Source organism: Chiroxiphia lanceolata, chromosome 1 (assembly GCF_009829145.1).
Source record: "Chiroxiphia lanceolata isolate bChiLan1 chromosome 1, bChiLan1.pri, whole genome shotgun sequence".
NCBI classification, from domain to species: Eukaryota; Metazoa; Chordata; class Aves; order Passeriformes; family Pipridae; genus Chiroxiphia; species Chiroxiphia lanceolata.
Window position 1 is genome coordinate 48,315,152 of NC_045637.1, and position 22,218 is coordinate 48,337,369.

The 22,218-nt window shown below is 39.0% G+C and overlaps 1 protein-coding gene across 1 annotated transcript in view; it reads right to left on the minus strand.

Moving 5' to 3' along the window:
- The window catches only part of LAMA3 (laminin subunit alpha 3), a 118,652-nt gene that overhangs the window by 42,757 nt on the left and 53,677 nt on the right, over positions 1 to 22,218 (minus strand). The window contains exons 26-42 of the mRNA XM_032680153.1: positions 21,315 to 21,457; positions 19,907 to 20,007; positions 19,637 to 19,790; positions 18,116 to 18,276; positions 15,831 to 15,939; positions 13,570 to 13,667; positions 11,207 to 11,372; positions 10,678 to 10,804; positions 9,444 to 9,583; positions 8,957 to 9,072; positions 8,223 to 8,434; positions 7,194 to 7,398; positions 6,446 to 6,590; positions 5,567 to 5,707; positions 4,090 to 4,254; positions 1,101 to 1,202; positions 45 to 128 (exon numbers count right to left, since the gene is read on the minus strand). Coding sequence (XP_032536044.1) covers positions 45 to 128; positions 1,101 to 1,202; positions 4,090 to 4,254; positions 5,567 to 5,707; positions 6,446 to 6,590; positions 7,194 to 7,398; positions 8,223 to 8,434; positions 8,957 to 9,072; positions 9,444 to 9,583; positions 10,678 to 10,804; positions 11,207 to 11,372; positions 13,570 to 13,667; positions 15,831 to 15,939; positions 18,116 to 18,276; positions 19,637 to 19,790; positions 19,907 to 20,007; positions 21,315 to 21,457 — 2,369 coding nt within the window. The remainder of the gene's footprint in view (positions 1 to 44; positions 129 to 1,100; positions 1,203 to 4,089; positions 4,255 to 5,566; positions 5,708 to 6,445; positions 6,591 to 7,193; positions 7,399 to 8,222; positions 8,435 to 8,956; positions 9,073 to 9,443; positions 9,584 to 10,677; positions 10,805 to 11,206; positions 11,373 to 13,569; positions 13,668 to 15,830; positions 15,940 to 18,115; positions 18,277 to 19,636; positions 19,791 to 19,906; positions 20,008 to 21,314; positions 21,458 to 22,218) is intronic.

A 22,218-nucleotide genomic window follows, 5' to 3' on the forward strand; every position in this document is an offset into this window, starting at 1 on the left:
CCACTGGGAAGAAAAGAGAAGGCCCTTCCTTCTTCAGTTCTTACCTCAACCAGCTGCACACGCCCGTAATATTGACGATCAGGCAGTGGGTTGTTGGGATCCATATAAACAACTTCCATTTGATGGCCCTATGTGAGAATGAGGATGTAACATTGCTGTTTCACTACTTGTTACGGTAAAGTGTTCAGACGCAATAAAATTTGGTGAAGCACATTAACCCTGTTCTTTGGGAGATAAAAACTAAATAATACCTCTGAAAACTATATGACATTTTGTCAGTAAAGTGTATAGTGAGCACTGTGTTTTTGTGTCAGCAAGGTTTTCACTGGTTTTGCCTATTAACAACCTTGCTTTCAAGTAAAACATGAAGAGAATCAAATTAATGCTGATCAATTTTCACAGGAACTAGTTAGTACTTTTTATTAAAATGTTTTTGCATTTTCAAACATTATCCTTTGCATCCTGGTGCACAAGCAACTATGGATATTACTGTAGTACTTTATGAGGCATGTTTCCCAGTAAGAATCCTAAAATTCTGAATTAATATTTCTGACAGTCTGAGGAAATAAGCCTCCCCCTCCCCCCACCTTGTGAATTTCAACAAATAGCCAAAGATTTTAAATTTTGGTCACAAAGTGGTTAAATTTAAAAACTGTTAACCTCAAATGCATTTTTATTTCAGTCCCTTGAAGCCTTAAAATTATGCTTAATTTTATGCTGAAGAAAATTCTCACAGAAAATGAGATTAATTACACGTGGAATTCAGGGCATCTTTTGCAGAGACCAGGCCATACTTGTTGACAAGTGTGTAAGGCACTAATTAATTTTTTTTCCACAGGTGCACTTTACAGAGAAAATCCTATTTCATCTTTTTATTTGCTCTCAAATCAATTATGTTTAATAACATGTTACTTTGGCAACAAAGACAGATGTGTTGATGGCTTTAAGCAAAATGCAGTAAAATCACTTTTACAGTAAAATAGCAAGTTGCTTCCAAAGTTAAGTACACTATAGGAGCAAAATTTGCCATAGTTGTCAGGTAACATAAAAATCATGGTATTGGTGTTGCTTAAAACTAAAAATGGCATTTAAAAACTTACTGTTAGTCGTATATCAGGTCTCTTATTCAGAAGAACCATGCCCTCACTAGGTAAGCCAAAAGATTTCACTTGGTAACTTAGGAAGCCGCCATATGAAGAAAGCTGTAGCAAAATGCACAAGAACAGAGATACCTGACTGCATTGTTGCTTGATATTAATGTAACTTTGTATTCCAGTTTACCCCATCTTCCAGCATTGTAAATACTCTTTGTTTTTAGAAAAAATACAAAAATAGTCTTGCTTGCAAGAAATTACTTTCTATTTTGTTTACTGTGTGTATCTGAGGTAACTTTTTGAGCAGATACTATTCTCTGAAAGGTTACCTACATCATAAGGTTTTTTTTCAGACCTGGGTTCACACCGTGTGTGTCATGGAGAAATCACATGTTCACATGAACATTGTTCTCCCCTGATTGTGCAAAACAAATTTGGTGCATCAAGAGCAGACATCAGATTGATAACGAAAGTGGTAGTAAACCCCATGAACAGCCATAGACAAAAAAAAGTAAGAGTACAAATGTTTAAAGGTGGCTTTCATAGGCCAGCATTTTCTAAACTCTGCAAACATGAATGCAAGCAGGAAACCGTTGCTTTAATTTCTAGAGGACAGGACTTCTACTGGTACCAGCTCTGTTGTAAGCAGGCCAGTGCTGTAGGCTGAGCTGAAACCACACTTCTTTTGGTTCAATTTCAGGTGACCACAGGTGGCCTCAAACTCAACCAAATACATACACTGCTGCCCAGAACAGACATAGGCAAGTATGTTTGAATCATCTGAGAAACAGCTTCCCTGGGTGGTGTATGAGTGACTCAGTATAGAACATATTGAAAAGAAAGGAAGCACCAGGCACAGCCTGGATAGTTTTTGTTCCAAGACAAGCCTAGAAGGAAGGTTTGTGGGTACTAGGTGAAATCATGCATTTTGGAATGGATGTACTGTTTTGTTCTGCACCCCTTGTCTTTTGCCCTTGTATCTTACGCTTGGTTTTGACATGGGGGAAGAACTACTTTGTCAGGTTTTGCTGTTCTACAGGTAAGCACCAGCCTTCAATCTACACCTTTCCAAATACTTTGATGAATTACAAAAAAAATACTGACATCTCAATACTAAATTTGTTCCTTGGATCACGGGGATGTAATTAATGTCAGTTGCATTTTCAAAAGCATCATTTGGAACTTGGCTATATTTTGTCAACACAGTCTAACCACCCTGTATAAATATTTTTTTTAGAAAAAAACACATAAGAGAATTAAAAGTATGCAAAATTGTTTCTCAATGATTTTTTTTTTAATGGGAAAATGTTGGTCTTATAAACCACTCTCTGTATTCCAGATACATGGTATTTATTTTCTAACATTAAGAGTCACCTATTAAATAAAATGTTAAAATACAAAAGAGCAGAAAAAGGGAACAATGTGACCCAAATTTCTCAATGACTGTTAGTTTCTGCACTGCTATAGAATTTGCATTTGATTCCCTTTTAACTTTTAAACAAAAGACATAGACAGGAAAAAAAATACACTCTGCTAAATATAAGTGTTCCAGTGGAACTAGTTAAAAGGTTTAAGATAATGGAAAACAAGATTTATACTTCATCACACTAAAAAAATGTCTGACGTGCTTTTGTTCACATTTTCTGGAAGAGATGCCATCACTAGAAGCAGACCAAAACCTGACATTTTCAAAATACAGTAGCGTGAATAACTGGGAAATTTATGAGCTTGTAAACTAACAGCTAGATAGCATTTTGAGGGGACTTTCATTACTGCAGTATTGCCTGTGCTAAAATATACACTAACACACTGTGTACCACAAAAGCAGCACCCAAATTAGAACTATTTTATTTACAGTGTTGTCATTGCAAATGAAAGAAAGTCATGGCAGGCCTAGGTAGACTGTGAAAGGTAACATAAAACTCATAGCACTGATCTTAATAGCTGTGTTTAAAAACGGTTATTGCCTGCTTTATATCTTGTTATGGGAACAATAGAAGTCCTTTTGGTTCAACACTCTACGTGATAATGTATGCTTTAACATGAAATTTCTTTCAAATATTATTTGCAAGCACTGAAACAAGAACCTCTATAACATTAACAAAAAGTACCCTAACTAAACATGCTGTTCAGCTGAGACACAGACCTCTGAGCATAGGAGAGTAGGATGAAAAGCACTGCTCTAATTTTTAAAATAAGGATTAAGAGGAACTTCAAAATTGTACCATTTTTAATGCTCTGGTGTCTATCCCATTTGTTTTCTCCTGTGCAGGATTACATCTGAAAAGCCTGTGTGTCCTATGACTGGCTAATAACTGTCGACACTGTCAGAGTTCAAAATGAGGAGAACCTAGGCTCCAGGTCTGCAAGTCACCATTACCAAAGTCCCCTTGGTCAGTATGATCCCTGGGCTGAGATGCTGATGGTAGTAACTGTGAAAAAAAGACTGCTCTCATGCATGAGTTGACAAAGCAGCGAGCAGTTCAAAGAACACAAAGGTTAGAAAACGAATTGTTGCTCTTCCTAAGCAACATATCAAATGCAAAAGGTTGGGTCTTTTTGTGTGCCACTGAGCACATAATCACCTTTTATTCTTTTGGAAATCTGCCCAGGACATACTCTAAAGAATCTAAAGGATTGGCAAGCTCTACGTGTTCTGGGTTTCAGAGTGGGCACATTGGCAAGCTCTGCGTGTTATGGGTTTTGGAAAAGCAGCTGGAGGTACCAGCTCCCTGAACCACAGCTTCTGACCCTACTGTTCACATGAAGACCTCTCTGGCACTGAGCAACACGATTAATTCTGTGTAATTGGTTATAATTTTAACACTGCACTCAGAAGTAAAATGTTGTGATTCCTGGCATGACAGGTAAGAGAAACAAGAATCTCGTGAGAGAAGAAAGAGAAAAATATCTAAGAAAAACAGACTTTTAATCAAAAATTCTGGCAAAAAAATTAATTCTTGTTATTAAAACAGATGAGTTAGGTGGCATTTACCTTCTCTCCCAGGTAAGACGGTGGTGCTTTCCAATACAAACTATGCACAGAAGCGGGCAATTCTTGAACATCAGCCACTACACTATTACTGACTGGATTGAAAGTGACTGGAATGTCAATATTTTCATCCACTGCCTCCAAGCGCCAGTTTCTCATGTCCACAAACTAATGAAAAATACATAAAGGAAATAAGCTTGTCTCATCCTTTATTAAACTCTACCAGCACCAAGTAATGAGAAGAAAATGTTTAGCTGCAATAATTACCCTAGCATGAAATGCAACCGCTTCAAAGTCAGTCTAAAGTTTTTGTGCAGTGGATGTTGCACGGACTTCAAAAGAGAGAATAAGTGGGACAGATGAGCCAAAGCTACTTGGGATGCAGACATTTGGTTTGTCATTTGCAAACTAAATTCTGTCTCCGGTCACATGAAGACATAACCTTCTGGAGGTGACTAGGAATTTTGTACGCAAATCCAAGGACATAATTTGGAGGTGCTTTCTAAAGTCCATTCCAAAATCAAACCCAGGACACTAACCTAAAAGACAGAGTTTGGGTTGGTCATGGTAGGTGCAAGGTACAAGGGAGGGGACATGGGATGATATTTCGGAGAGGCAGGCAATGTAGCCTAATATTCTGGCTCTTCAATGCACATTTTATGGCTGTTGTTTATGAAAGACCGTGCATCTTGTTATTTATCATTAGAACACGAGAAAGAGTTCATAATGAATATGTACCAAAACAATAATACAAAAAGCTAAACTTGTTGCCTAAAACAATTTTTGGTGAGGATAAGTAGTCACTAAAGGAAATTTTCCTAAAGCAAATGGAAGTTTGCTGCTGACTTCACTGAGGACAGATTTTTATCCTTTGCATGAAAACAGCAAAGAATCACTGGATTGCATCTAGTCTATGTCTAAACCTTCACTAAACTCCTCATCCATGATTCTAGCTCTGCTTCTCTCTTTTTCTTTCTCTTGCATTGTTTCGAGCTGCTCTTGCTTTTTTCAGTCGTTAGCCATCTTACCATTCATTTATGCTACTAAAAATTGATCTTCATTTCTCACCCTTGATGTTCTGCCTCTTTTATAGGGAGGGAAGAAAGACAGTTTTTACAATCTGTAGAATCTGTCTCACATTTCTGAAGTTTAAAAATGTATCTATGATATAGACACGTAAAATGGCATGTGCTTATCAAAGCATCTTGAAGGAGACCATTAACTTTAATGATGACATGGAGTTTGAAGATACAGCAAGGAAGATAAAGGCCAGCTCAACTTCAGTCCAACTAGTGATTCGTAAACAAACAGATAAAAAGGGCCATTTCTACCAAAAGGCACTTTCAGACCACACCTAGGTTTTAAGAAGGCTGCACTAAATCCGAACTATTGCTTGGAGAATATTTCTTATCCTTAGAAACGTCTTTAATGGAATAAATGTAGGTGCATGATAGAAAAGAAATAAACCTATTGGATACACCTTGGTTCTACGACGATTCGTGCTGCGACAGTTGCTGGTTGCCCCAAAACAAAAGCAAGAGGTACATCCCCTGGGATTAGACGGGTCCAGATAAAAGGATCCTGGTCGGCAAGTATCACATGCTGCACCTTCAACATTCTCCTGTTAAGGCATAGTTCAAAGAAATCTCAGTGCTTTCCTTTTGGTTCGGGTGAGGTACTTATTCAAATGTATGGAAACATGAATGAAAATGTGAGATTCTCTAGCTAGACCATATTCCAAATGCAAATAAAACTGTCTTGGAGACTATCTTATGAGCTGTCTTTCCACTTTATAAAGTGAACCACAGAATAATAAATATTAGTCAGAGGCAGCTGGTAACTTCTCTGCCAAAAGCCTCCCACTGGCTTTTGCAACCCTACTATATAAAAGGTCGCCTGTGAAAGTTCACATTTATCACATTTAATTATGCAGATCAGAACAAAAGAAGATTTCCTGGCTATAATGATGTGGTAAAATGTCAACTGACATAATATGGCTAAAAAAAGCACGGGACCTGGTTAACATCCAGAAGTCAAGATGTAGATGGATAAAACAGATATGTGCAGGGTACAGACTGCTTCAGTGAATCGATGGACATGTACTCTGCAGCTCTTTAACATCCTGCAAAAGCTAAGACCATCTGTACAGCTGACAGATATTGAAGTCATTAAAAAATGGCATCTAACGCTACCATCATAACGTGTGCACATACTGCAAGGTGTTATACTTTTGTACAGCTGCATTTAATTTATAATAAAACTTAATGATAAACTCTCTTCATTCACCCCATTAAGTATGAAATAGTCACTGATTTGCAAATGAAGCTTGTGCGTGTAGAAGTAATTTGATTTATCTGACCTTGCAAAGACAAATTCCTGTCTGGGGGTCGCAAACATCTGGCTCTGTTCCATCTCTGTTACAGCTACATGGCACACAGTTAGGGAAACCGTAAGTTCCAGGAGCACACTGATCACACTGACGTCCTTTTATTCCTGGTTTGCATCTTTATCAACAAACACAGGAAAGAGGAGGGAATCAATAGGGGAGGCAGGAATGGAGCAAGGGAGGGAAGATTAAAACAACAGGCAGGTGGATCTTTGAAGTGATTGCACGGCTATCACAGAACTTTATGACTTTCACAGACAAAAAGCAGCACGTTAGTATTGCTCTCAGATTTTAATAGTATGACATTTGAAATGGCCCTGGAACTGCCTAGGAATGGATTTGATTTTGAAGGATAAAAATGCTCATAATAGAATTAGACTTCTGCAGCTATTCAGTGTTTGCAGTGCAGAACTACTCCCTCTGTACACCAAGGTGTAAAACACGGATGCTGAATATAGGTAAGTGGAGCTGGAACAAGATTTACGGCTGGAAAATGTGACTGGGAATTATTCAAGGCATGCACCTGCTAACAAAAAGGTGGAGAATTGTGGGCATATGATTAATTACAGAGACTTCAACCTTCCACAAAGCTTGGGTTAGTTTACAACTGTTCAGAATGAATAAAATCCACTTTTCTCATAGCAAATTTCCCATATCCCCTCCAAATGCCTGAAAAGAACAGTGAAGGAAACCACTTATAATGCACATAACTCAAACTTACTTGCATTGCCCATTGGTTTTTTCACATTCTGGGCTTGAAACATCAACGACTCCTCTTTCTGAGCAGTTGCAGCTCTCACAGCCAGCAAGAGGGTGGTAGCTGAAGTGATGTTTCTCGCACACTTCACATTTTGGTTTCACGGTTCGTGGAGGGCAAATGCATTTACCAGTCACGTCATCACATAGACGCTGCCCGCAGTTGCATACTAGGTCAAAGAAAATGCTCTACAAATCAATTCCATCTCATCTTACAATGATCAACTCTTATTGGACTTGCATATGAAACAAACACACACAACATTTATATAGAGAGAACGTGACTCTTTTCTTTCACTAGTTTAAAGCTCAGGGCTATAGAAACCAACTATGTGACTGCAACAGTAGTTTCAAAGAACAGGTTTAGTGCTTGGCTCTTTTCCACCAATTGGTTGCTTAACTTCACCACAGGCATTGTTAATCACTCGCTACAATTTATAAGGATTAAATGACAATAGTTTTGGTGTTAATGGCACCACTTTTATAGAGCAATATTTATAAACATCAAGTATAATATCTGGGAAGGCAGCTGAGGACTGTTGGTGTAATCCGTAGATCTGTTGATGTTATTAACATCAGAATATGAGGAATTAGGAATGCTGCGTCTCTGATTATCTATGGGAAAACCTGAAGGTACAAAATGAGATTAAACAATAATAACGTGGAAATGATTCAGCAGTAAGTGTAGAAAAAATCCATTTCACTCAATAGTGACAACGTGGATTTTAATGAGTTTATCTGTAAACCTATTACACCTGATAAGACTACACATGAAAAGGCACACCTCATTGTGAACTAGGTGTGTTTTAAGGGAATGGGGTTCCTTCTGCCTTAAACTGAAAGCTATGCTATAGTAAAGTCAAGATGGCTCAACGAGCCTCTCACAGGATTAAGCCCTACAAAGAAAAGCAAGGCTGTGGTGCATCTGCAGTAAATTCAGAGGATTAAATAAAAGGTCGTGTCAGGTGCTGAACAAGCCTGAGCATGTACTTACACTTGCAAAATGGGAATCCATAGTAGCCGGTTTGGCATCGGCTGCACTGACGACCGATGACATTAGGCCTGCAAATACACTGTCCTCCCAGGGGGCTGCACGTAGGGCTCGTGGCACCTGCACTGTGGCAGTTACATGGCAGGGCTCCGTTGTTGTAGGAAGCCACTAGTGACCTTACAGAGTCCTTACAGAAGGCCGATGATCCCTCTGGGCTATTAGAATTGAAATATAAATCACGTAAGTTCTGGCACTTGGGAATTGTTATGAGAGTGCTTTGCAGTGGTTCAGTAAATTAGGGTCCTGCCTTTCAAACAGTTTGACATAAGGACGGCATCAGTACACATGCAAGGGTGTATTTTAACTAAATTAGTGGTGAACAGCTTTGAACATGCAGGTAAGAAATTTTTTTCAAAGCAAGTGCGTGCATTAGTTATATCAGTTCAGACACGCCAAGCAAAATACCAAATACGAAAGGTGGAAATACCAAAGACAGAAAGATGACATAGATTTTCCTCTTTTGTACAGTGAGCAATAAAGCTCTACCTTTGCACTGCATTTGCAATAGAAAGTCATGGAAAAGTGACTCATGGAAGTTTAATGGGCCAGCATAAGCCATGAAAAGTATTTTAATGTAGGGCAATGATGGTGATTTTATACATCTCTTTAATACACAGTAAAAGTAATATTATTCCCAGCTTGTTGACAATGTTCAGTTTTTAGAAAGTGATGCTTACTCAATATAAAAACTGTTTCCTCCACATTGGCTGATAAAATCAAATGACTTGTCCACTGTCTTTTTGTCAAGTATTTTGTAACTGTAGGTGTCTGCTGGAACAACTAAGATATTTTCCTTAAAACAACAAGAAAGCTAAATTGTACATTTCAGAGAAAAACAAAAAGACACAAGCTAAGGCATTTAAATGTTGCTTCGCTATATATTCTGGATTTTCTCAAAACCTGTAATATTTTAACAAAAAAAAAATAGGAAAATACACTTCCCATGTTCCCCTCAAAGTTGTGATTCTACAAGGAGTGTAAAATAAAAACATTGTATAGTATCTTAAAAATTAAAAATAAAACCAAACCAGTGCAAAAGATCCTAAAAATCTTAAACACAACATTAAAAAATTAATATTGTTGGCTTTCATCTTTGCATCTATCTCTAAATTAATGACAAAACTGAAAACAGCATTTTCAAGTACATTTATGTATTAAACATACCAGAACCAGCATTTTTCCATCCGGTATCATCACTGTAACAGAGACCTTGGGTTCAGAAATGTCAAGCTCAATCTGGTTTTCTGCGATCACCTGATCCCGACAGCCAGACACATGGGGGCAGAAGGAAGCCTTGAAGGTACCTAGAAGGAAAAAAAAAAACGAGGTTGTGTGGAAAGGTTTTGTTTGCAGGGGGCTACTACAGTGGGTTCTATGAAAACCTGCCAGAAGCTTCCTCCACCTCCAACAACCAAAGCCAGTCAGATCCAAGACAGACACCCCACTGGCCAAGTGCAAGGTTCACCATGATAGCGCCTCTGGGATAACTTATTTAAGAAAGGGGAAAATAAACCTGCACAATGGCAACTACTGCCAGAGAGAGGAGCGAGAACATATGAGAGAAACAGCTCTGCAGACACCAAGGTCAGTGAAGAAGGGGGAAGAGGTGCTCCAGGTCAGAGCAGAGATTTCCCTGCAGCCCATGGTGAAGACATATAGGTTGTCCCCCTGCAGTGCATGAAGGTCTACAGTGGAGCAGAGGTCCACCCACAGCCCAGGGAGGAACCCATGCAGGAGCAGATGGATGCCCAAAGGAGGCTGTGATCCTGTGGGAAGCCTGTAGTGGAGCAGGCTCCTGGCAGACCTTGTGACCCTGTGCAAGGGACCCACGCTGGAGCAGTTAGTGAAGAACTGTAGCCAGTGGGAATGAGTCATGTTGGAGAAGTTGGTGGAGGACTGTCTCTTATGGGAGGGACTCACACTGAAGTATGGGAAGAGTGTGAGGAGTCCTCCTTTGAGGAGGAAGGAACAGCAGAGGCAACCTGTGAGGAACTGACTGCAGCCCCCATTCCCTGTTCCCCTGCAGCACTTGGGGTAAGAGTTAGATAAAACTGGGAGTAAAGTTGAGCCTGGGAAGAATGGAGGGGTAGGGGAAAGGTGTTTGAAGATTTGGGTTTATTTCTCATTATCCTACCCTTATCTGATTGTTAATAAATTAAGATAATTTCCCCAAGTTGAGTCTGTTTTGCCTATGATGGTAATTGGTGAATGGTCTCTCCCTGTCCTTATCTCCACCCACAAGCCTTTTGTTATATTTGCTGTCCCCTGTCCAGCTGCGGAGGGGAGTGACAGAGTGGCTTTGGTAGGCACCTCCTGTCCAGTCAGGGTCCACCCAGCGCAGCTCCATACACCAAAATGCTGAGAAAGAAAAAGGGTTAGATGAAATTCAGATACTTACCTGACCACACACGTCCTGCATCCACACGGACTTGTACAGGGAACACCGTGTGCGCCGTCTGATAAAAATGCACTACAAATATGTATCTGCCCAAGTGGGGCACTCTGCCGTTCAAGGTAATCTGGTTCTGGAGAAACACGAACAGCTCTGATATTATATTTGTTTTGTGAAATATACTTGGGTTTATCAGCTGTGCTCAGTGCCACCTATCTGCAGTAAAAGAGATGAGACTTAGCATCTCTCAGCAAGTTAAGTATCTTGAAAGAACGTGGCATTACAACTGCACGCTCTGTTTGCCTGCCAAGCACATCTAACATTCTTCTGCAGTCTGTGAGACTACTGCATAGTTTGGAAAGAAGATGGATTTTTTTTTCTTTCCGTATATTGCCTCTGTGGCTTATTCAGCCTGCAACATTTTGATCATATCACATCATTCAGTTTTGACTCTATTACAGTGTTTCATCTATTTAATTTTACTAACAACATACTTCGTGATTTATGAAACAGGAGTTTTCAGAATATGAGATACCTGTAGTGGCGTCAAGGTGACTCCCTTAACTGAATCAGCAGGTGAAGGGGCACTGAGCAGATCATAGAGTATATTCTTCTGTACTTTGGAAATTTCCCCAACTTTGAACGCATCCAAAACCAAAGCTGCTGGCGGGGTTTCATAAACTGAGGGAATGCAAGTTGCACTAAACACAGAATTATAGTAATTATTCTTGGGGCCAGGAGAATTTCTTAAGCATCATAAGAGGAAGAGCTGTTGGCTCAGAAAAGTCAATATATTAGACTGTAATTAATAATGCAATAATAACTCCTGTTCCTATTTGGATTCTATATAAATGATTGGAAAGTAATTGAAAACAAGAAATACAGATTTAACTTATAAATGGGTAAGTGTACATTAACTGACTTTATTCACTCAAAATTTCCCTAACTTTAAGTCTCAATGGAAAGAGTTAAGGAAGAGGAAACTTAAGGGAACTAGGAGTGTTAAAAATTAAATACATTTTAGTTAATTCAGTTAGTTACATTCACTGGAATCTGTACTAATATTGAATTCTCAGTTCTACAAACATTTACATAGGTGTATCCTTTAAACACACAAGTCTTCCTACTTAAATACTTAGAAGTTATGTATATACTCAAATATTTGTAGAATTGGAGCCAAAATAAATAACAGTAATCATTGAAAGCATCCTTATTCATTGACTGCTGTATTTAACTATTTCTTCCTTGGCATATTTAATTCTGAAGAACTTGATTGAGACAAGAATTTTCCAAACTGCAGTATAAAATGTTTTTGGGCATTTCCTGATGGTATTTATTCACTCCTCATAAGTACTCAACAGACAATGATTAATCCCTGCTCAAGACAGGCCTAGAACTAGAATGGCAAGAATGTCTCAGGGCCAGAACTGAGATGTATTTGCCAGGCCTGTGTGGGAAATCATGTGCAGCATCCACTTATAATACTGTTAAAATGAGACAAAACTCTACTTCTTTCAACTTGGTGAACTTAAACACTTTGAGGAAAGCAAAAATGCTTGCCAGATAATAATAATAAAAGAACATAAACATACAGTAAACTATGCAAATATAATGAGACTAAAAAAAACCAACACAAAAACAAAGTAAAAGGTATAAGTTTCTACATTAGCTTTATTTTAAATCGTGTTTTTCACCCAGCCTCTTTCCTCTGTTTTACTCAGAATATAAATGTCCAGATTTGCAAAATACCTTTGGTGCAAGGACAAGTATCTTCAGTCTTAGAAAGCTGCTCTCAGTGGTAACACTCCAAACAGGAGAATTACAGCAGTGATTCAGTGCTATGTACACTTGGAAGCCAAGGACAGTCACATGCTTTTATCCAATTTACCATCCGGAGTTTTCTGCTTTCTATTTCAATTCAACTATTATACTAGAAGCTAGTATAACTATTAGACCTAGTCACCAACTCTTTCTGCCTCTTAAGTCCTGCAAATGACATTTTTACTTTGAGGCCCTTCCCACTGACAGATCAGCGGGAAGAAAGCCTTAACAGTAGCATCACGAGGGACATCCTGGGGAGTGCGACAGGCACTGAAATGTGGAATTCCCTAATTTGGAAGCTGCAGTGAGAGTTTCTCTGTGTCCCAAAGAATAAAAGATGGAGAGGGGAAGAGCTTCAATAGGACAGAGTAAATGCTCTGTGGAACCCAAACCTGACCACTTGGGAAGTGAGGGTTCAGGTTCAGATCTTCACAGCAAGAGAAGAGCCATCAGCCTGGGTCAACCAAGCAGTATATGAGTCCTCTAATTACTGGTCCTATAAAGCATAAGGAGAAGAAGGATCACCTGGCACTGCTGTGCAAAGTGAATGATAAGGACACACCTCCCCTAAGGGCCCCACGATGAAATGGACAAGGGAATGGCTTGTTTGTGAAGCGGGGGGTTACATATTGAATAATTTGATGCTGCCAAGTTGAGCTGGTGGATTTGCGTCTGGAAAGGCATCACATCCCCTACCTAGTGAAGATTAAAGCCATTTTGGACAGTTGAAGCAATGAGGTGTAGAAAACTCCAGAACAGTAAGCATTTCAGGTCATGAAAGTAGCAATGTTTCTCCAGCTCTGACACTTATCATACTAAATGGCATGTGAAAGATGCATATTTTCTAACACATCAGCACTTGTTATTTCAGATAAGCCAGGAAAAGGCTGGTATTAACAAAATACTGTTCAAAGACTGTCTAGGTTAACACTAACACTGCAGCTTTTTTACAAATATTACTTTGCAAGTGGCCTAAAAATCAGCTGTGGGTTGCTGAGCAAAAGAATTAGAATATCATTTAGTCTGCCTTTCAAGGTTGTCTTCAGGTAATAAGAAGGGTAAAACCAAGCAAGTTACCTTCCATCACGGGTACTCCTGTATGCAGCTATGCACTGTACTTTAGGATCCACATATTCTGGAGAAAATTCTTCAGCTGATATAATACAAACCTTGTGCTGTAAAACAACCACAAAGTATAATTAACTATTAATATCATAAATAACAGAAGCAGGCCTGACTGGGAAGGATGAAGCCTAATTTTAGTATGGGGAGATCTGAGCCCAAAGCCATGTTCTGTCATGGACCTCCCAGAAGACTCTGGATCCCTTTACCTCCCTGCACCTCAATGCCTGAGGGTTAAATAGCATTTTTCTGTCCTTCTCAAGGAAGGTTGTTCAGAAGTCAAACAACCAAAACATAAGTATGTGTGTGGCAACGGGAAAGACAGAAGACCAAATCACAAGGTGAGAAGCTAGGCAAGGAATGAACATAGGTGGGAGGGAAAAGCCCTCGTCTGTGGTGTTAGACTTCTGGACCCTGGGTGAATTCCTAGACTCCCTCAAATGCAGGCACAAACACTTGCTCACACAAAGTCCATAGGAGTGAGTTTCAGTGACACCAGGATTTCTCCAAATAGATTCAGAACTTATTTCAAAAGAAACAAGACCTCACACTATTACTGTTTTTTTTTTACTAAAACTCAACATGAACAAATGAATCTGTGGTAGTCCCGCTGTACCCATGGTGGTAAGGACATAAGGGAAGGCTTGTGGGTAGACACAACAATATGCACTAATAAAATACATAACAAAATACACACATCCAAGTTACAGAACTTGTGGATGGACTACCTGAAAAGAAGATAAAAATGTCTGATAAGCAGTAAGATAGCTAGCACCAAGCATCAATGTAAATAAAAATTGCATAAAGGGAATTCATTAATACGCAAATTGATTCAGTTTGGAAGCAGGTCCTAAGGGTCTGTGTTTTAGCTGTAGTGACCAGGGACTAGAGTACTAAAAATACCTTTTCCTGGGCAGCCAGCAGTTTGCCTGTCCTGCATGTAACAACCCACAGGGCTCCAGCCCATCACAGCAGAACAAGAGCAGACCCTGAAGCTTTGAGCAGTGTTTTATGAGTGGCTAAAAAGTTAGTGCAAAAGACAGTTTGTCTGCATCAGTACGAAATAAAGACTATCAAGTTGTAAGACCCTCTTGATAGATGACCTCAAGAACCCTATTTCCTCCTTATTTAGACCCCATTTCTGAACTCCAGCATTGTGGGTGGTTCCCCTTTCCCTCTCTGGGCTACATGACAGGGGATCACACAAGGGTCTTTTAACTCCAGTGCTGCTGACATTGATGATTAGTGTCTATATAAAACAAGCCCTTTTCTTCCACCTTCTTCCTATCTTTTGCTAAGTGCAGTCTTTACAATTAACATGGAGAAATATTTCCTGTATCTCAGAAGACTACTGAAATTTATCTTGCAGTAAGTTATGCAGAGAATTAAAATTAGAATTCATAAATAAAAATAGAGATTCTTAGCACAAGAGACTTCCATGTAGAGATACAGACTAATAATGTCAATGCCTTTTGGACATGGATCTTGTTAACACGGCAATTGCTGCAGGGAGCTAACAGACAATTTGAATGGTATTTGTTCACACTGAACACTCTCCCATGAAATGAAGAAAGCACGTATCAGCTGTTAGTCCTAATAGTTCCACAAAACTACTCTTTATTATTGGCTGGGTTTGAACACTAGATTTTAACAAACCTTGTGTTTCTGAAATGGAAAACAGAAACAACACAGAAGAAGATGCAGTGTACAGTAAAGTGTATTCCTGGTGTGGCCAAAAGAGGTCAGTGAAGGCTTTTTATTCAAAATATCTAAAAGCTATATGACTAATGAATGCATTCATTACCTGAAATATATACTTTATTATCTGAATTTTGTAAGAGACACAGGAAACTCCCACATGGATTTTGAGGATTTAGAAAAAGTGAAAGATAAGGAGAGAAAATGAAAGATTAAATACAAAAGCTACCAGAACATTTATCATTTAAAGTTTATTCATAGAAGAGAAGGGGGAACTGAAATAAAGCACAAGAGAGTTGGAAAAATCCTTGCCAGTAAAGGCAAAGTTCTGTTTATCTTTGAAACTGGTAAGTTTGCCTCAGCATTCTCTAGGTATATATAAAGTATATCTATTCAGGTACCTAATACACATAATTTCAAACATTACCTTACAGAATGTGAACACAGAGAGACAAATATCTCTCTTTACCCACTCAGGGAACAAGTATTACAAAAAGCAAAAGAAAATGGCAACTTACCAAAAGAAAATTAATTGATGATGCCTTAAGATGTATCTTTATGTCTGCTAGAAGGTCATAGGCTGCAACGCGATTCCTGTCATCAACTACAACACTGCGACAAAGGAAACTGAGACAGAAGGCAGGATTAAGGACGAGTCTGCAGGCACTGCCACCTTGTTTAGGCTGTCACTTAGCATCATTGCCTGGCTTTTGGCTAGCCACACCACCAGTACCTAGCCACCCTGCTGGATGATAACTAACCTACCTTTGGCCATTGAGGAACATACAGTATCCTCAATAGTGAGACAAAGGATTTACCACACACAAAACTGCTTGTCTAACCTCTGTGTTGTTTTAGCCAGATCCAAAGCCTTCAGACCTCAGCTCAGATATCCATTTGAGCTACTGGTTTAAGTAGGATGTGGATAGACAGATGCACATACGTGCTACCTGCAGAGGTTTCCACACTGCGTAACGTGGTGTGTAACTAATGTTTCTGTGCCTGGACTGTGCTCCTTGAGGTGCCAGTACACACCAACTGCTGCTTTCCACTACTGGCATGTGCCACTGATAATGTGGATCAGCAGCTCTTGCCCACACAGTGGCAGCTAGGCAGGTCCTGATTTTCGGAAGCTACAGTACACTGAGATACTCCTCAATACAACTGAAAAAACGTAGGTTTGCCCCTTATTGAGCACCTTCAATTGGTTGCATATGTTTGGTACAAACACATACTAAGAGCTAAAGCCTTTGAACTCTGCCTTGTTCCGGGAGCATGATTCCTGCACTTGCCAAAAGTTCTCTTAAGTCATACAAGGTTCTGACTTCTTTTCTTTCTTCTGCACTTCCCCTCAGGTAGGCCAGCCAGCGTGCCACAGATGAGGAGCTGTAATCACCATATCACTGCCTCTCTATTTCTCCTCTACAAGCCAGAGGATGTGGAAGTTTCACTCTTACTTCAAGCATAGATTAGAAACAAGGGCAGCTCAGGGTTTAAGAACATTCAACAGTAGGGAAATACAGGTCCCTTATTTGTGATTCACTGGAAGCTTGCAATGTTTTATTCTCTTACAATGTTTTACTGAGAATAATCAAGCTCTTAAGAAGGCCTGGCACAATATATTCCAGATTCTACAAGTTACTCTTCTCTGTATGTACCTCACTACGTCATTGCTTGATTTATTTTTTATCAGAAGAGACTTGTACTTTCCCGCTTAGGAAAGATGACACAGCAGCTTACTTGCAATGTGCCCATTCATTTCATGCAGAATGGCCACAGAAGGGATTTGCTGCATTGCTGTGTTAAAGTAGCAAAGGTTTCCTCTGTATTTTCATGAGCAAGTTCTTAATGTATCATATGAACAAACAAGTATGTTAAAAATTAGCCCATAAAATGTGTTTGGAAAAAAACCCAAAAACCAATAAAATGGAAGATTTATTACACACAGTTTGGGGCTCAAAGTGTTATATAACAGGCTAAAATAAGAGCTTTCCCCAGCAATAACCTGACAAGGTCACTGCTTCACATAGCTCTGCTCTGTGTCATAAACATGCTGATGAAAATGATTTTTCTTACTGAGCAGTTTCATCCTGAATATCCCTAAGCCTCCATTCTGCCAAACAGTTGGCTCAAAGGAAAACCGGATACATGTCCATAGTCCCCTGGCACTGGGCAGGCTCTCCCAAAGGCTCAAAATAAGCTGAAGTGCTCAAGTGTTAAAGACAATCTCACTCAGGACAGGCAAAATCTCTTGTGCAGAAACATCTGCAGTAACCTCATCACTCAACAAGGATAAAGAAGCATTTGGCTGAAGACCTTGCCTACAGCCTAACAGCCAGAGGATGGCTACACTCAGAATTTCAGAGACTTTTATACTTCTACTTCATCAAATCTTGTTAGAAACAGTGGGAATACCCTTGTAAAACTGGCTGCTGCATTTTTTATAGCCAAAGTCTTTGGATACACTTTTAACTACACAAAATCAGTGCAGGCCACTGCAGCCAATGGTGATGCTCTTTCACTGGACTTGGAGATTAAAAATTTATAAGTATTTATGAATGTATATAAAAAAGTAATCCTTTGTATAGGAAAATAGTTCACTAAAGTAATAGCAATATTTAATGAGCTGATTACACAGAGAGAATTAAAAATCTGTACAAAATCCACAGAATCATTCACTTGCTTTTAAATCACCCTACAATTTGAACAATCCACATAGTAAAATGGATTCCAATATATTAAAAGTATAATTATATCCCAAAAACTTATTTAATCATTTAGTAATTACTTCTGAAATTCTTACCTGTACTTACAACTATATATTCTCACTCTGCCTTCAGTGATGGGTCCAGGGCTATGTATTATGACCTCTGCATTGTATAACCAATCCTCTTCATTGGCATATTCAAAAACCAGAACATAGCGACCGACTTGAGGAACATTTATGGTCATCTCTAAATTGATCTGGGTCAAAATAATTGAAAAATACAAAAGCTGTTAAATTTTTCACTTCCTTTTCTTGCAGGAAGCTCCCATTTCCTGCTCTCTGAGCCAACTGGTCAGCATTACTCCAGCATTACATGGCTCAACAGAAGACACCCAGCAGAATATAAGTAATGCTTATAAATATCATTTTGTCTACTAATAAAAGTCAAACAAATTCAAGAAACACCTGCCACTATAACAGTTCTAGGAAGGCTGTAAAATAACTCTGGGAAATGAGTATATTACTATTTCTCTTCTCCCCAGTAGAAAGGGAGGAAAACAATGACGCTAAAATTTTGTCACCATCGCCTCTAAGCTATCTTTAACAACATATAAAAATGTAGTTTACTTCTCCACTGAAAAAAACATTTCCAGGAACACAAAGTTCCTACTACAGCAGTGCTGCATATTGATTCCCTACAATGAATGAAAGCATCTTCTCTAGCAAACTGACAATGACACTTTCTCAAGCAACGAGATTTTCTTTTAGGTTACTTGCACAAAGTGGTTAACACAATATTTCATGCAAAATATTTCTAAATAGTTGCATGGAAAGTGCTGTGGTTACAAACGTTTTTGCTTCAGATGACTATATAATTATTTTCAAATTTAAACTGTTTTTTTTCTCAGTATTTCCTTAGGCTACAAACACTTAAAACACGTAAATAATTCTGTCAACAGCCCTCTTGACTTCACTGCAATTATTCATACCAGAAATTTTGCACGCGCATCAGTGATGCAGCACCAGAGGAGCCTATGGCGAGTATTCCTGTTGTACTTGATATTTTTAAAAGCAATATCCAAGCACGTTAATAGAGGGCATAATCACTTTACATATCACTATCACGTACTTCATAAAATACCTTATTTTTGCTAAACACATTTGTAGTATAACTTTCCATTTCATAAAACATATGTTTCTCTTTCAAAGGACCTACAGCAGTGGCATAATTGCATCTGCTTGTTTTTTAGGAAAGGAAACATTTTACATAAGTATAGCTACTTGAGGAAAAAACCCAAAACTTAGAGTGATGTACGTACACCATTTCTGCTGACAAATCATTATGTCATTTCTTCTGAACAAGCCAGTATGCCTAAAGCAGAGGGATTTTTATTTAATAAAATACTTTTACAGGAGTGGAATGCCCACTCTACTCACAGTTATAAATCTGCCTACATTGATCCTTTTACACAGTTCTGTATAAAATGCAGACCTTGGCACAGAGTCTGTCTTTTAGAGATCTGCAAATCCTGAGCTTTAAATCTGCAACCATTTTAGTCTGGTAGGTTTACAGTCAAAAGCACAGACGGGACCGCAATTAGCAGGCAGGAATCTGACCTCTCTTCCACTGATATGGGCCATCCCTGGTTGATTAGGAGTTGGCTGTCGCACAGGTATTCTTCTGTATTCTGCCCCATGTCTGAAATACGCTGCCTCTGAACCGAGGACACAGGAAAATCTGCCCAGAGGCAAATGCTGATAGAGCAAGCAGCTTACACAAAAAACAATAAACAAAACACAGGATTATTATTGTTTTCAAGTGCAGCAGGATAATAACAAAATAAATCAAGGCAGTGCTTTATGCTGTTCTGTAGCATATATACTGACTGCTCTGTTGAAGCAGGTCCCAAATATGTGCAAGGCTCTGTAACTTGTATCTGCAAGATGGATGCTTCATAGTAATCACTAGGTAACAGCACCAGATAATCCTAAAAACAAAGAATACAACAAATGCCAGACCATGCAAAAAATGACAAAAGGAACATCTCCAGACCCTCACAATACAACAGTGAACAAAACCAACCTCATAAATAATTTTTACAGAGGATATCTATAAGGTGGGGTTGTTTTTTTTTCTGTTGTTACACAGCCTAATAACATCAGAATGTGTCTCCCTAAATCTATTCCTTCAGAAAGACAGGATGAAGGAAGCTCTCTCATGAGCAGGGAAACTCTGAAGTCACTCTCCCATCATGTCTTGTAGAAGGCAGTGCTCCAAAAGGAGCCTCCCTGCAGCCAGAAGCCTGCAGTTTTCATCCATGAGTGCAATCCACATGCACACAACTCAACTCTGGGTGATCCCACAAGGGAGATTCATGGATCCCAGGTAACTTAATAAAAATATTCATGTAATCTATTAAGCTGTGCTTCAAAAGCTGGTATATTTTTGTTCTGCTTTGCCCACTTAAATTAATGTATTAGAGTTTATTTATAAAAACTATTAATGGGGGAACATGATGGGCTACAATCATTAATAAATTCCTTTTCAAAGGTATTAGTAAAAAAACCCAGTACAATAAGTACTGTCGCTTCCAGCAAGAAATGTTTGCAACCTCTTTACTAACAGTTTAGGGTGGTATTCCATAAATTTAACACAGCCCCAGGCTTAATGACTACAGACACTGGCTACTTGTTAACCCTATAGATTAAAATTTTGGTATACACAAGAAATTCAGTCTTTGGGATCATACATGTTTAAGGTTTTTCCTGAATGATCATCTCAAATAATTTCTCTTTTTCTAGCAAATTCTTAGAACTGCTGCTAGAAAATTTTTCAGTTTTTCAGTGAGTGAAAGAAGAGCAATGATGGGAGGATAAAAGCATTCAGAAAATTACCTGCTCATCATGCAGCCCATCTTACAGTACTCTTATTAAGACTCTTCGTCAAGAAACTAAGGCCTTGGCTGAGCTAAGATCTAGATAAAACATCTGATATGTAAGAATTACATTTATGCTCATCCAATTCTGCTGTATGTTAACATTACTTTGAAGGTACTGATTCCAGACAGACTTAGATTCTGTAAGTACAAGAAAAATTAGAGCAAGGTGAAAGTCAGAGAAGAAAAAACTTAAATAAGAGGTAGATCTGTAAGTTTTCATAATTGTATTCTCCTATTATACTCTTTTCAATAGTGCTGAATTTCAATTGCTTGCAGAATTCTTCCCAGCAAATAACTCCAGAGCAGTAATATCATGACAACCTTCAAGTACTTGTTTTCCTCAATTGTTTTCTTACCAAGAGAACTTCCTCTGCCATTATACTGATAGTCCACATGCCTGGAACCAGTGAGAAAGGCTCTGTGGAGTTTTTTCCTGGGATTGTGACAAAAGCTGGCTCCTTACTGGGTGGGAAGACAAACTCTTTGCTCTGAGCAGCCCCTGCCAGAAAAAAAAAAAAAAAAAGTGTAAAAAAAATGAGGGACTGTGTAAAATGTCTCTACTTGCTCAGTGAGCTGGACTGATGATCTGATCCATTAAACTTAGTCTAACAGGAGCTGATCAATGCTTTTCTGTCAATATGTATTAACAGTGTACTTGACCACATACAGAGTTATGCAGTGGTTGTTGGTTTTGTTCTTATTAGCCTTGAGCAAACTGGTTCTGAGAAGCAGAGATCTGCCCCTGTAATGACTAGTTTTGTAATAGTCTGAAATGGTCACTTTTTCAGTTTCCCCTTCCGTTATTTTGCATTCAGCCTGTCTCCGCACTGACTTACAGCACGTTCAGCTGACACAACGCTCATGCAACTTTCAGCCAAATATCTCAGGTATTGGAGGTTCTCAACAGCACCTAAAATGTTTAGTTATAGATAGCAACTGAAGATAACTTCTGAGCAGAAATGATGGGCCGGTTGTGGATGTCTCCCATCCCTGGAAATGTTCAAGGCCAGGTTGAATGGGGCTCTGAGCAACCTGGTCTAGTGGGAGGTGTCCCTGCCCATGGCAGGGGGGTTGGAACAAGATGATCTTTAAGGTCCCTTCCAACCCAGATCATTCTATGATTCTATGATTCTATGTACTACAGAAACATGGCTGAGCATGCTTTATCAAAGAGAAGTCGTGAAGATCAATTGGTACGAATATTCAAGGTTTCCTCTTTGAAGACCCTGGACACAGACAAAAGCTGATTCCCTGCCTCCC